Genomic DNA, 14,865 nt, shown 5'->3' with positions numbered 1-14,865 from the left:
AGAAACAGGCAGCGGGCCCATTGGGTGGTTCTTCTGGTCAGCCTTGATTGCTTCTGTTGTAGGAGAATGGTATTCTGAGTGGAAAACAGATTATGTAGTCTTTGTAATTTCTCTTCCCCAGATTATTTCTGGGCATTTTGAAACTGTATCAGTATCAGTTACAGAAGCTTATATTCAATGCATTTTACCTGTTTGTCGGGAAATGATTTTATTTTCTTCAGGCTTTGAAGCAAATGCTTTGTCAGCTGCTCATAAGCTGTCCTCCAAGAATCTGTGAGTTTCCTGAAGACATGGCGGTGGTCTGATCATCTCCAGTGGGAGGTTTTCCTTAGAAAGGGGAAGGGGAGCCTCCTTGGAGGAACTGTACTTACTGTGTAAACGTTCTGTTTGTATCGTAATACGATCATGAATTTGAAAACTGTCCCCACGTGCCAACTGAATTCTTCTCTCCACCCTGAGTTATGGCCTGGCGTGCGTGTGCTAATCCTCCCGTGTTTCTTGTTTCAGCTATCTGTACAAGAATGAGATCCAGTCAATTGACAGGCAAGCGTTTAAGGGACTTGCCTCTCTAGAGCAACTGTAAGTGCCTCTCCTCTGCTCTGCGGTGTCTTGGATTTCACCTGCCCTTTGCCTCTTGCAGGGAAAAATAGGCCAAGTCTGCTGTTTGCACGATGCATGTCTGTGCCCCGGGGGCGTAGGGCTGTGTGCATGCAGATGACAAAGCCGTGGTCCCTCCCTCCTTCTGACCCCGCCCATCTGGGCAGCCACCCCACACCCTGTGCCCTGCATTCCTGGGACAAGGACCAGTATCACCGGTTGACCCCTGTCCCCATGGTGCTTCCAGTTTAACAAGATAGACTTGCAAACAGATCTGAGCAAGTAGAGGTCTTTCGGGGAGAAGTGGGGACCAGCAGGTGGTTTCCTCGTACAGTATTTCCTGTTTGTGAATCCGCACGTCCGGTTTACTTTGGTCATTCATGACGTCAGTATTTTGGAGAAAATAAACTTTTCCAGTTAGGGTACGCTGGATGTTGCTTCTTGGGCTGCATATGAAGTCCTACTTTGCTGTGAAGTCAGCATGCCCATTTTAAGTAGAATTCCTGGTCAGAGGCATTTTCTGACTTGTTTGCTTGGCCGGTCACCTGTCCATCAACGGGCTGGAGTCGTCGCGTGTCAGGCAGTTTTATTCACGTGATGCTGCAGCTGAGGCTGTGGTTAGGGTTTTGTCACTTGGCCGGACATGGAAACATCTCCAGAGACCTTGAGGCAGAGCTGGGGAGGCCTCACCTGAACCAGGAGCTTCCGAAGCACACGCAGGGCTCTTGTTTTCAGATACCCGTTTATTTATCCAGCTGAGAGCCGCTTTCCCGAGCCTGCTGTGCTCGTCGTGGACTGGGTTTAGAAAGAAGCTGCATATGAGGGGTTGTACACCCTCGGCTTCCGGGAGAATGACACAGGGATCAGATCATCACAGAAACACGTGGGAATATCTGGAGAACTCCAGGTGGAGGGAGGGTCCCCGGAACACGTTCCTGCATCCGACTCAGTTTTAATGGATCTGGGGCTGGGATTTACACGTGCTGTCAGGTGTGGAACTAAGTGAGGCCCATCAAGTCTTGGGAGGGGGTGAGCGGGGTTATTTTTGAGGAAAACAGGGGCAAAGTCTGGGAGAAATGAGGAGGGAAGGGGAATGGCATCCACGGAGCGCCGAGTGGGAGTTGGTGACCAAGGTCCTAGGGATTCGGGACAGCGTCCTAAGTCAGGCTGCCTCCAAACCCAGGATCAGGCGCTGGGGGTGAGGGGTCCCTGCTGCTGAGACTTAGGGATGAAGAGAGATTGGGACCCGTCCCCGCCCCTCGGGGAGGCACTGTGAGGGGGAGGGGAGCGTTCCCCTAGGAACGCGCTCAGATCTGCCCCCACCGCGTGCAGAGCGCTTCGGGTCCCCATCCTCGCGGGGCCCCCCATGCCCAGCGCTGGCACACATGCTCCAGCGGAGGGGAGGCTGGTCCCGAGCCCCGTGTCTGCCCAGCATCTCGGCTCTCGCAGGCCTTAAAAGGTAAGCGGAGGCTTATACAAATGTTTAGAGTTTATTTGAGCAAAATCGATTGGGACAGAGCCTCAGCAACCGGCCGTGTGTGGACACCCCCTGGCCCAGGGCTGGGGGGAGGCTTGTGGAGCAGGTGCAGATGCAGAGCAGGGCACTTGGTGACGGGCTGCAGCCTCGGGCCGGCCGGCTGCCCGAAGTGTGTCCTTAGCTCTGGTCTCTAACCCGGAGGCGCTGACAGGCTCCTTAGGCCACGCGTTAGACCCGCCCCGTCCAGCAGGCTCACCTGGGCTCCCTGAGAGGCCGGCCGCGGGCAGGGGGCAGGGACCGTGGACGGCGCTGGGGGCTCCCTTCCTGCCTTTGGCCCGTTTTCCTCCACCATCGGGAGAGGTGGCCACAGCCCTGGGGGCCTGTGAACCCTGAGCCCCTCAAGGCAGCACCCACGTCCGGTCAGCCTCCCCCTGGCTGTCGGCACGTGGAGTTTTAACAGCATCAGATTGGGACCGGCGTGTCTTCCCTTCTCTCCCTCCCTTGGCTTCGCCCTGGACCTGGCCGGCCCGCAGTCTCTGGAGCAGCACGGTTGAGCGTGTCTGCCCCCAGTGTCTGTGCTTGATGGGGCGGTCCCAGGGCTGCTCCACGGTGGCCGCTGGAAGTCCCCGTCCTGAATAGTCAGGACGGGGCGCTTCCTGCCCCCGTCATCCTGCCCGCAGGCCCCCACTCTCGCAGGGAGGGCGGTGGGCACAGACCCAGCCCCCACCAGGCTGCCTGCCGGCGGAGGAGGGTGGGCAGCTCTGCGGCCGCATGGTCACCGGGGTGGTTCTCCCGGCGAGCTGGCCCAGGGCAGGCCGGACACCAACAGGACAGGGCGAGGGACCTTGAGGTTCCATCATTTCAGAAAGTCAGTGAGAGGCTGTACCTGGTGGAGGGAGTGTGGAGAGAGCTCTCCTTTGTGTGGGTTTGTGCTGTGACCCTGCTGGTCCCAGCGTCTCGTGAAGACGCAGCCTGGCGTGTCGGGCCAGGTCCCGGTGTGGCAGGAGGGACTCTTGCAGGAGCACCAGTTAGAGGGGCTTCCGTGTATTTCTAAGGGAAAAGCCCACCAATTTTCGAAGTGAGAAAAGCGGTGTGCAGGACAATGAGAAGAAATTAGTTTTACGAAAAAATATGTAACTTATGGCAAGTAAGGACTCAAATGGAAAGAAGTATAAGCTCTGGATGGTCTATGTAATTAAAGGACATTTGAGGAAATACATTATTTCGCCTAACTCAGGGTCAGGTTTCTTCTGTTGTTTCTGTAGTTGCTGTTTCTGTAGCTGAAAAACAATATACCCAATGTCACCTTGAAGTGTAAGTAAGTCTCCTAAATCCGTGTGTAAGTTAAAAGATTGGAATGAAGGCATTCACATACCTGCGTGTGTGGTGTAATGAAGATCACGTTGATTTTTTTCTAGAAAGGTCCATGTATTTGGAGAGCTGGGCGTCCCTGGCCTTCCCCGCTAGGTGGGGAGGAAGCCCAGTGGGTGTGCTTGACCCTTAGTCGTATTGTCCAGTCCATCATTTACGGTCTGCACCCAGCTTTCCGTTGTCTTTAATCTTCCTATTTGATGACTTCGTTTGTTTTCCATACAATGTAGGAGATCTAGAGAGTTATCTATTGACGTGTGGATTTGAAATGACTTAGAGAACAAATGTTTTCAGCAAAACCGTATAGATCTGTAAAAAGTATAAAATTATTTAAAATTTGTTTCTTTTTCCCATTTTTAAAAACTCCTCTAGATACCTGCACTTTAATCAGATAGAAACTTTGGACCCAGAGTCATTTCAACATTTGCCGAAGCTGGAGAGGCTGTAAGTAGTGTTACCTTCTTGGTTGCCCCTCTTTACCTGCAGGTCCTGGAGCTTGTGGCTCTGTCCATTTCCTGTAACAGAAAGAATATCTATGTCTGTTCAAACAACCGGGAAACGTCTCAGTAGGAAATCTGTGCTCTCCTCTAACAGTTCAGAAGTGGGAATAGTGACAAAATAGAAAAAAATGTAGTTATTTTCTGTACTGAATAACATTGTTCTTAAATTCATTTATATTAACAAAGGCAGTCACTGGGATGTTCTTTAAAAGCTGATTTATTTGACTGCTATACTCTTTTCTGCATGTCTAGGAAAGTATTTTAAAGAATTGCTATGGTTTATCACCTCTTTCAACAGGTTTTTACATAACAACCGAATTACACATTTGGTTCCGGGAACATTTAATCACTTGGAATCTATGAAAAGATTGTAAGTATAATAACCCTTTATGCTGTCTTTTGAGCAAAGACTAATAATTTCTTCATGTCATGCATTTACCTTACCCCTTTTACTGGGTATTTCAAAGAAGAGTTCATCACAGTCTGGATATGAATTAGGAAGGGAGGGTGGATTAAGCCATCAGAACACCGAACCAAGACCTAGCTGGCTTGGGGGAATGTGGCAACAGATTAACCCTTTAATAGGCAAGGAAGACGTTTTTAAAAATCAATTTTAAATTCCTCAAATTAATTTTTAATTCCATGTTACATATTGTACTGGTGGGAATAAAATTGGCCTAGAAGTAATCTCTAAACTGTATTGCATTCCTTTTATTTAAGCATGCACATAACTGAATTCTGCCCATTTTTAGGTCTCTAAAAATAAGTTATCTTTACACTGAGTAATTTCTTACAATAGCTGATGGAGAAAGCTATCTGACATCTTTTTTGTGTTTTTCTCCGATGTCTTGAAGGCCATTGTTTTTCAGTTAGGTATTACTGAGAGTGTACAATGAACTGGACTTAAGAAAGAGATAGAAAAATCAAATTACCAAGCCTGGGCCCAGAGTGGCCTTTGTTTCTCTCTTGAGTTAAGTAAGACACAGAGTTTCCTCACTATTTACGATTTTTTTCTTCATAGGATAAAGAAATCCCCAGCCAAACTAAAAACTACGTTCTAGGGTGGCAGATGAGAGAAACACCGCCTGTTTGGTAGATAAGAGAGGGTAGGAAAGAAATTGCCAGAAGTTGCCAAGACGAGCTCAGGGCACGCGGGGGTTACCTGAGTCTACAGAAGGCTGGAAAGGTTCTTCTCCGCCTCCGCCTCCTTTTTGGCCTTTTGATGGTCTAGCTCTGCCCTCTGCATCGGCTCGGCCTGTGAAACCCTAGGTTTCTCGGCCCCAGTGGGCCTCCCCCTCCCCGCCAGACGGCAGAGGGGAGCACGCAGTCGGGGGCTTCCTGCTCTGGCCGCTCGGCCCAGGGCCACTGGCCAGGGTCACACGCCTGCTCATCCACTGTCCCTGGGGCCCGTCCTGAGCACAGAGGTCCTGCCGTTTATTCAGAGGGGCTCTGGGGTCAGCGGGCGCCGGGAAGGTCCTGGGTCCCCCACGGCCTGCTGACCTGAGGAATCGGCGGGGGGGAGGTTCTGTCGTGTCTGCGTTGAGCCCTGTGGATTCCGCTGGATGTGGTCATCAGAGCTGGCCATCCAGGCAGAGGGCCAGTTCTGCCTGCCGCCCCCTCCAAGCCAGCGTCCCAGAGAAATGCAAGTGGGAGTTGTGACATCACGGGCCCGCCTCCCTGCAGTGTGAACTCAGTGGACGCCCGAGGGCAGCCCCTCGGCTCTGATCCCGGGGACCCCCCCCTCTGAATGCAGCCAGCCCTGCTGCCACGTCCTCGGTCTTGACGCGAGCTGGTTCACGTCCCCCCGTTACACTCCTTACCCTGTGCTTTGCTGCATAAATGACCATCGTCTCCGAGGGAGGAGATGACACCCTGCCTGTTCCACGTGTTGGGATGAATGTGTCCAGCCTCATGGGGCACTTTCTCCCGGAACTTTCAGGATAATTCAGCCGCTGAGATATGTGCCCTGTGGGCTGACTGTCCTTTAGGGCGTATTTAAGGGTTAAGTGAGGTAGTACATGATGACGCGGTGCCAGTGGTGATGAGAGTTCGGGAATAGTTCCGGGTGGTGGGGATTTCTGCATTACTGATTTTATGAGGCTCCTGTCTTGTGCTTTTCCTGAAACTTCCCGGATTCGTCCAGCACGTATTTGCCCCTCAGTCTTGAACCTAAAATATACGGTATTTGATTGCTCCTTTCACCACCCTTTATTTGCATTATTCGGGTTTCCCCCGCTCTCGGGCTCGTCTTTCTGCCGAGTGTGGATCTCTGCTGGGTCCCCTGGTCGGGCAGGACCGGGTCAGATTCTGTTGTCTGTGGGCCCCATCACTGCTGGTCAGTTCGGGTCTGCCTGGCCCGGTTCGGCCCTTGCCCATCCCACGTCTCACTGGCTGTGGCTTCCTTCTCATAGGCGTCTGGACTCCAACGCGCTTCACTGCGACTGTGAGATCCTGTGGCTGGCAGACTTGCTGAAGAGCTACGCCCGGTCGGGGAATGCGCAGGCAGCGGCCACCTGTGAATACCCCAGGCGCATCCAGGGGCGGTCGGTGGCCGCCATCACCCCGGAAGAGCTGGACTGTGGTGAGTGAGTCCTGGGGCCCAAGCCCGCATTGGTGTCCAGAGGGCATGGCGTGTGCAGCCCTGTCTCCAGCTGTCACTGGCCGATCCCACAGATCAGGTCTGGGTGGGGCCTGACCGGACCCTGCTTTACAAAGCCCGTCTCTGTAGTACCTATACAGAGAAACTAACTATCTGGTAATAAACTTGGGCTTTATTTTCAGGTTTCCCTGCAAAAAAAATAGCAACCTGAAGTGCACCACTACCTCTGTTGTTCCTTCCAGCCCTCTGCCTTTAGAGGCTGCAGCTGCCTGGCCGGCAGGACCCCACGGTGGGCTGGGGGGCGGGAGCGGGGGCGGTTTCTGGGGGTGGGCGCAGGGCTGCTGGCTGGGAGCTGGCGGCCTCCTGGGTCTGGATCTGGGTGGTGGCCACGCAGAGTGGCCGTAGGCCGAGTTCATCTGGCTTGTTGCACCTGTGCACCGCTTGCGCGTACGCAGTGCCTCACGAAGAAACACAAGAAAAGGAACGAAATCAAATCTCGCAGGACAGATCTTCCTAATAAATAAACGCCCAAGGAATCCAGCTTTTCTTTTAAGTTTAGCACTTTTGCGGGGGGGAGGTGGTGCTAAAATTCGGTTCTCCAGAGCATCATTATTATTTTCAAATATTGAAAACGGAATTAATTACTTTGAAGGTCACTCCACTTCATAGTAACCCCCCCAATTACGTAACTTCACTCGTCGCCGTTTGTAACGCTCTATGAACGACCCCTGTATGGTCAGCCTCCTTGCCTTCAGTGTGTGCAGGTGACTGATTTCAGTCCCAGGGCCACCCTGTGGCCTCTGCGTGTCGAGCCCTCGTCTTTGTAAGGGCCGCTCTGGTGGCAGGGGCCCCTCAGGGTGGGCAGCAGTGCTGTGCTGTGTGCACCCCATTCTCAAGACTGTCTCCTTAGGATCGGCTTCCTGGGGAAAGGACGGGTGGGGGAGGGGAGGATGCTGCCTCTGACCTCTGCCCTCTGGACCTGCTCGGGGGTCACGACAGGTTCACTTCCCTGTGCCCATCTTGGGTCTGCCCTCCTGAGTCAGCCTGGGTTCTGCCCACCTCTCTTCTGGGGGAGGAGCAGACCCTCCTCCCCCCACCCCACCCCGGCCCAGCTCCGACCTTGTCAACAGGGGCCAGGCTGGGGTGACAGAGGCAGTGGTGCCTTGAGCTTTGTGAACTCCCGGGGCCTCGCGGGACGCCTGGGGACGATGCCTCTGCCCTCAGTGTCCTGGAAGGTCCTCAGTTGCTGCCCGTCACTCGGGGTCACTGGGGGGCGCTCAGGGGGGTGGTTCCCTCCTCCAGCTCCTTCAGCACCATTGCCTCTTCCTGGAGAGAGAATGGAGAAGCAGAGCTTTCTCAGAGTTCCCAAATCCAGCACATCAGAGAGGATGGCGCGTAGGGCTGAGCACTGGGGCTGGGGGTCCTCCGGCTGCGCAGAGGGGGCCGCAGTGTCCAGGCTGGCCCGGGGAGCAGGACGCCTGGGAGTGGAGACGGGAGCAGCGCAGTTTCGGGGGGTTAACGCAGACGGCGGTGAGTCCGAGGGGTTTCCTGTTGACGCTGTGCAGCGATAGACACGCACACGGCCTTTTGTGCCTGTTTAAGATGCCAGATGTTGTGAAGGCACCGTGCACACACTTGCAGGCACACGCACAGGTACACACACGCACATGCACGCATGTACACACACACAGGAGCACATGCATTTGCACGTGAGCATGCTTTTTCTTTTTGCACGTGGCAGGTCAGTGACTACATCTGGGCTTAGAGGAGTCAGTTCTCCGAGTTTCCTAGTTGGTAGGTGACCAGTCCAGCCTGCTGTGAGGACACAGAGAGGACAGTCACCCAGCAGCTGGAGTGCAGGAGGGATGCCTCTCTGTGCTCAGTGACTGGGTGGCCGCGGGGGACTGCAGCGGGAACCCCACACTGAGATGGTCCCGGGGTTGGGAGCCCCTGGCCGCACCTGCGCAGCCTCTGCCTTCGGGGTGGCTTCAGCTGAAAAGTGCCGTTGTCTGTCCTTTCATTCCCTAAAACTGTGACTCACGAGTGTCCGGCTCTCTCGGGGGGAGCGTCCACTGAGGTCGTCACCCGGTGCTTTGTCTGCCAGAGGCTCAGCGCCACCCGGTTGCCAGGGTTCTCAGCGAGTGGACCTCAGATGCTGGCAATGCTGTGTAATTTGGCTCTAAAACACCGTCTTCCCCGTGGAGATGCCCCCCTGCCATTCTCGTGGGAGTGATTTTGGTTTGAACGTGTGCGATTTTGTCTTGAACAGAAGGGATTTGCTCTGGGTTCTTGTCACGTGACGGTTTAAGACCAGGAGGGTCTGCTTTCCTTTTTGGTGCAGAAAGGCCGCGGATCACGTCGGAGCCTCAGGATGCAGACGTCACCCTGGGCAACACCGTCTTCTTCACCTGCAGGGCTGAGGGCAACCCCAAGCCTGAGATCATCTGGCTCCGGAACAAGTAAGTGGCTCCGGACGGGCCGCCGGGGGCGCCGGGTCCCATTCCATCCAGATGCCCGGTGAGCCGCAGCCGAGCCGCCCGCCATCCGGCCCACCCTGACCCTTCCTCCTCCTCCCTGGAAGGAGAGTAAAGAGGAGGGAACGTTTTTCGTGTATCCTTCCTGCTTTGAAGTCGCCGCCCGGCACACCCCGGCCTCTGCGCGGCGCACGGCCTGAGTCACCCTCTGCCGGGCTTGGTCCTGGTCAGCGAGGCCGGTCAACACGGAAGGGACGGTTACCCCGCCCGGGGTGAGGAATGGGAGGGAACCGGGGCTGTCTCCCGCCCGCCCACCTGCTCTGGCGGCAGCCGTGGGGTCTGGTCCCTGGGTCCCGAGGAGGTGAGGGAGGGTCTTCCCTGCGGGTGGCATCTTCAGGGAGACCCTGTGAGGTGAGCGCATGCACTTTGCTCCTGTGCATCTGATTTGTCTCCGGAAACCCAGGCCTCGCCTTCTGTCCACAAGCATCTTGGTATGGGAGAGGGGGATGCAGTCAGATCCCTGCGGGGCCCTGGGGTCAGACCCCCGAGGGTCGTCTGGGTTGAAGGGCAGCACTTGCACGCATCCGCTTTGAACCGAGTCCTGGGAAGGAAACCTCCGCGTGAGAGCAGGTCGTCATCGCCCGCGTGCTTCTTGTAAACACGAGCACCCCGGCCCGCGCTCGCTCACGAACAGAACCCTCCTGTGGGTTCAGTGTGGCCCCGTAGAGCCCCTGCCGGGTTCAGTCGCAACGGTGAGAGGCGATGAGTTCCCGACACCAGCTCTCGAGTCCAGCCATGTTTGCAGAGGAGAAGAACAGGGCAGCGAGCCTGGGGGGGGGGTCACCTGAGATGCACCTGCCACGGAGGCATGCAGTGGTTCTAGGCCTGGCTTTGTCGTCGACCTAGCGCAGCTGACGCCGGGCTTGGGGCCAAAGCTGTGTGGGGAACGTGAGATGCTGGCCTGTCCCCAGTGCCTTGGGATCTGGGACAGCTCTGAGGGTGACAAGAGGTAAATTCCAGAGCGAACACCGGAGGGCTTCCTTCGGGGAGTGTGCGTTCAAAAGGCAGAGAAGCACAGATTCGCTCAAGGCTGGCACACCTGCATTCGTGAGTGGTTCACACCCACGTTTGTAAGTCAACACATTGATACCAAGAGTTAACATTGCAGAGCCAGTCACGGCAGAGGGAGACCCAAGGCCCCGGGCCTGCGTCTGGTGCAGGGCTGCGCCCCGGGGCCCATCTCTGCAGCAGCCCAGCCTCCCCCGGGGCTCACAGTGTCTGTGGGAGAAAGCTGGGCCGCATCAGGAAGAGCCTCACTTACGGGGCCCGAGAGGTCTGTTGCCTCCGTCCGGAAGTGCTCGTGAAGGGCGGGAGATGCCAGTTTTGGGGGCTCGGTTGGTGCAGTTGGAGCACGGGATGAGGGAGGTGAGCGGGGAACCGGGCAGCACCTCCCGCGGCCGGGTCTGTAGCCTGTGGGCACCTGGATTCTGAGAGGGGTCCTGGGAAATCCCTCAAACAGTGGCGGTGTTGTTCTGGGGACATTTGTAATCTTCCGCTTTTAATAACTTAAATGTTTCTACCCCTTTGTCTCGAATGGATTTGCCAAAAACAAAGGGTAAGTTTTCCTGTGAATTTTTTCCACTCTGTTCATTTTTTCCCTTTGGAATGAGGACCACTTTGAAACATTTGTAGGTTGCACATGTAAACGATAAAAGTGGATATGTGAGTTAATTACAGATGCAAATAAACACGGTGCGTAAACACCTTTCCCAGAAATGCCAGTAAGTCAGGCTGCTGGGAAGGAAAGTTTCCAGGAAGGTGAGTTAAGGCCGCGCATCTCCAGGTGCTCCATGCCTCCAGGCTGGGGTCCCCGCGCCAGGACAGAAGCCCCCTGCGGGGGACTAGGTGTTTCCTTGTGCTTTCAGAGCCTGAGCCTGCCAGGTCTGTCTTTACAGTAACGAGCTGAGCATGAAGACAGATTCCCGCTTGAACTTGTTGGACGATGGGACCCTGATTATCCAGAACACGCGGGAGACAGACCAGGGCATCTACCAGTGCATGGCGAAAAACGTGGCTGGAGAGGTAAAGACGCAGGAGGTGACCCTCAGGTACTTCGGGTCTCCAGGTACGTTGAGTGCTCACTCAGACACTTAGAGCCCGCCTTCTTCCCGGTGCACTCCCTTCCTTTTTTTTTTTTTTTTAAATTAATTAATTAATTATTTTTATTTTTGGCTGTGTTGGGTCTTCGTTTCTGCGCGAGGGCTTTCTCTAGTTGCGGCGAGCGGGGGCCACTCTTCATCGCAGTGCGCGGGCCTCTCACTATCGCGGCCTCTCTTGTTGTGGAGCACAGGCTCCAGACGCGCAGGCTCAGTAGTTGTGGCTCACGGGCCCCGTCGCCCCGCGGCATGCGGGATCCTCCCAGACCAGGGCTCGAACCCATGTCCCCTGCATTGGCAGGCAGATTCTCAACCACTGCGCCACCAGGGAAGCCCCACTCCCTTCTTTGTTTGCACCTGGTGGTAAAAGACAAACACCAAGGTCTCCCATTTAAGCTGCTGCAGCAGGGTCGGCTCAGGGTCATAGGTGACCCCCGACCATTGCCCTGGTCCACCACCAACCGCTAATCCAGGATGGTCACTCAAAGTGGACAGTAGAGACAGGCGCTGCTGGAAGCACAGTCCAGAGGGGCCGTGGACACCTGGGGAGAAACGTCTCCCGTCTCCCGACGCCTCCCGCTCACGCTGGTCCCAGGGGCTTCTCTCACTTGTTGCCATTTGGCAGTGGGCTGTCTCTTGTGCTAAGGGCTTTGGTTATTTTAAAAGAAGCCAAAAATCTGAATTTTTATGCAGAATTCCCAGGTCTAAAATATTGGCACCTGAACTGAAAAGATGGTTTGAGCCAAAGGCAGCATGGCTGTGGCCTTGAGTGGCCTGGGTCCCACCAGGTTACAGACCCCGCCCTTGTCGAAGTGTTGACTTTTGGAGCTTTGGTCAGAAGAGGAGCTGGCCCTTGGAGAAGAGCCCAGGGGGGTGGTCCTGGTCCCCCGTGGCCGCTGGAAGAGCACAGGTGGCTAGGCCTCCTCCATGGGCCTGTGTCATTCTCGTGTAGGCGGGCCAGGGTCTGTGTTTCCCTCATGCTTGATCGTTCAGGGCATTGCAGTACCCTCAATCCCAAGATAAGTGGTTTGTGTGTTTCTTTGATTAGATTCCTAGTACAAGACCTTCGTATCACTTGGTTCATCCCAGCATAGGCACAGTCAAGATTTACTGATGAATGAGAGTTCCCAGCTGTCGAATTTCCCTTCAAGAGAAAGTGCAGTGCAGTGCACATATTGCAGCCACATCAAAGCCCTTTAATCCCATGTTCCCCGAGTGGAACAAGGCGTCCAGCATCTTTGCAAAGTCACACGGCTGTGAATCTACCACAGATAAGTTAGAGCTCCCGGTCACGGAAGGAGCTTGTGCTTTATTTGTAAGGCACAGGGAAACCCACAAAATATTGAACAGAGTGGTGCAGTTCTGCAGGTGTATGTCAGAGGACAAAAGGGAATAATAGAACATAAACAGTGCATTTCCTTAGCAAAGTTGCTGTGTTAGCAGGATAATTGATTCCTAGATGGGAATATTAAAATCTCTCTCTGGCCTGAGAGTTCCAAATCTAACCCCTTTTGATCTGAATTTTTGTTTCTCTCACGGGAACGAGAGCCTTCTTTAGTGCACTAGTCTGGACATGTTGGCACTGCTCCCTAAAATGCACATGGAGGGTCTCCTACAATCCGTGACTGGAATGTCACTGCAGAGTGAGGGGGTCAGCCAGTGGCAGCCTGCCAGCCTAGACTAGGGGCTGCCAAACCTGGACCACTGCCTGTTTCTCCAAGATCTTTGAAGTAAAAATGTGTCTTACATTTTTATGTGATTGAACAACTTAAGAGTAATATTTTAGAATACATGATAGTTATATGACGTTCAAATTTCAATGTCTATTAATTAAGTTTTATTGGAACATAATCACACGCAAAGATTTATAGCCTGAAAATCCCAAAAAATACACTCTGTGGCCCTTTACAGAAGTTTGCCAACACCGTGATGTAGGTAATGATAATGGACCCATTTGTAAGTCTCCATGAGTCACAAAGGGCTAAATGTACTTTATCTGTTTTGAAGCTCTGTTATTAGGGGCATATAAGTTTGCAGTTTTTATCTTCCTCATGAATTAAACTTTTGATTATTAAACGCTTTTTGCCTTAAGGTTAGTTTGATTTTATATGGATGCAACCCGCTTTCTTTTGATTAGTGTTTGTCAACTATACTTTTCCCATCATTTTGCTCTGAACCTTTCTTTTTTACTTTTTTTTTTTTTTTCTAATTTTTACTGGAGTATAGTCGATTTACAATGTATTAGTTTCAGGTGTACAGCAAAGTGAATCAGTTGTACATATACATATATCCACTCTTTTTTAGATTTTTTTTTCCCATATAGGTCATTACAGAGTATTGAAATGAGTTCCCTGTGCTCTATAGCAGGTCCTTATTAGTTATCTATTTTGTATATAGTAGTGTGTATTTGTCAGTCTCAATCTCCTAATTTATCCCTCCCCCTCCCTTCCCCCCCTGGTAACCACAAGTTTGTTTTTTATATCTGTGACTCTATTTCTGAACCTTTTTCTATATTAATATATTTTGGGTGTTTGTTGTAAACAGCATAGAGCTAGATTTTTTTTAAAAAAACTCACACTGACTTTAAAAATGAGTCCATATACATTTATCATGGTTAGCAATGTATTCAGATTTATAAATTCTACCTCTTATTTTGGACAATTTATCCAACCTTTTCTATGTTTCTTGCCTTATTTTGAAATAATTATTTTTCATCTTCTATTTCCTACTTCTAGTTTGGAAGTTATATACCTTATTTCTTTTCTATAAGTGGTTATTCTAGAAAAATTTCAAATGCATTCTTAAATTATCAACGTTTACAGTTACTGTCTTTACATTTGTCTCCAAATTATAACTACCCACCTTAGTTTCTAGGCTGAGTTCTGTTTTTTAATGTGTAAGAGGTTGTTATGTTGTACTGTTAATGTTTGTCTAACTGTACCGTGTAACTATCACTTCCAGTTCTTTTTATTTCTTCCTGCATCTCAGCCCTTCCACTGAGGTCACTTTGCTTCTGCCTAACGTAGTGTGAATTAGACAGCAGGCCTATGTGACGACCCACTTGGGGTTGATAAAGCCTGACATGAGGTTTATTTCTCCCTTCTACTCAGCAGAGTTCCCTGCAGGGGGCTGGGGGGTAGGAGCTGACTTTATCTTTCTCGTACTGATGGTGGAGCACTTTGGGGACCCGTCCTAGAGTTTTCTGTCTGACGCTCATCCTGGGGTGTCCTCATCTTTCTATTTCCTAAGGCTCCTACAAGCCACATGCACGACTGCAGGGCGGTGCCAATGCCTCACGATGGGCTTCACCTTCGGTTCTTGTCCCTGTACGTGGCTCCACGTCTCCAGTTTGCCATCCTCTGGAAATGCTAACATTAAATGTCACTTCTGTGTTTTCTGTGATCCACTGTTACTTAGATATGTGATAAGTGGGGTTTAAAAATGAACAAACGTATCCGAAGAGTTCTCATCACAAGGAAGAAAGATTTTTCTTTTTTCTTTTATTTTGTATCTGTATGAGGTGATGGATATTCACTAAACTTATTTTGCTAATTACCATAATTGAAAGCATTGATGTAAGTCAAATCATGATGCTGTACACCTTAAACTTATACAGTGCTATATGTCAATTATATCTTAATAAAACTGGAAGAAAAAAATAAAGCAGTTTAATAATTTTTTAAAAAAAAAA

At 52.1% G+C, this 14,865-nt stretch overlaps 1 protein-coding gene across 4 annotated transcripts in view; it reads left to right on the top strand.

Moving 5' to 3' along the window:
• The window catches only part of PXDN (peroxidasin), a 66,371-nt gene that overhangs the window by 28,875 nt on the left and 22,631 nt on the right, over positions 1-14,865 (top strand). For 3 of the 4 annotated variants that reach the window (XR_009703835.1, XM_061211329.1, XM_061211330.1), the window contains exons 4-9: positions 508-579; positions 3,818-3,889; positions 4,244-4,315; positions 6,357-6,526; positions 8,886-9,003; positions 10,974-11,143. Coding sequence is in view for 3 of the 4 variants with exons in the window: in XM_061211329.1 (XP_061067312.1) it covers positions 508-579; positions 3,818-3,889; positions 4,244-4,315; positions 6,357-6,526; positions 8,886-9,003; positions 10,974-11,143 (674 nt within the window). In the remaining variant the exon portion in view is untranslated. The remainder of the gene's footprint in view (positions 1-507; positions 580-3,817; positions 3,890-4,243; positions 4,316-6,356; positions 6,527-8,885; positions 9,004-10,973; positions 11,144-14,865) is intronic. The other variant, XM_061211328.1, reaches the window with a different exon arrangement.

Source organism: Eubalaena glacialis, chromosome 14 (genome assembly GCF_028564815.1).
Source record: "Eubalaena glacialis isolate mEubGla1 chromosome 14, mEubGla1.1.hap2.+ XY, whole genome shotgun sequence".
Lineage (NCBI taxonomy): Eukaryota > Metazoa > Chordata > Mammalia > Artiodactyla > Balaenidae > Eubalaena > Eubalaena glacialis.
This window is presented reverse-complemented; position numbering and strand designations above follow the sequence as displayed.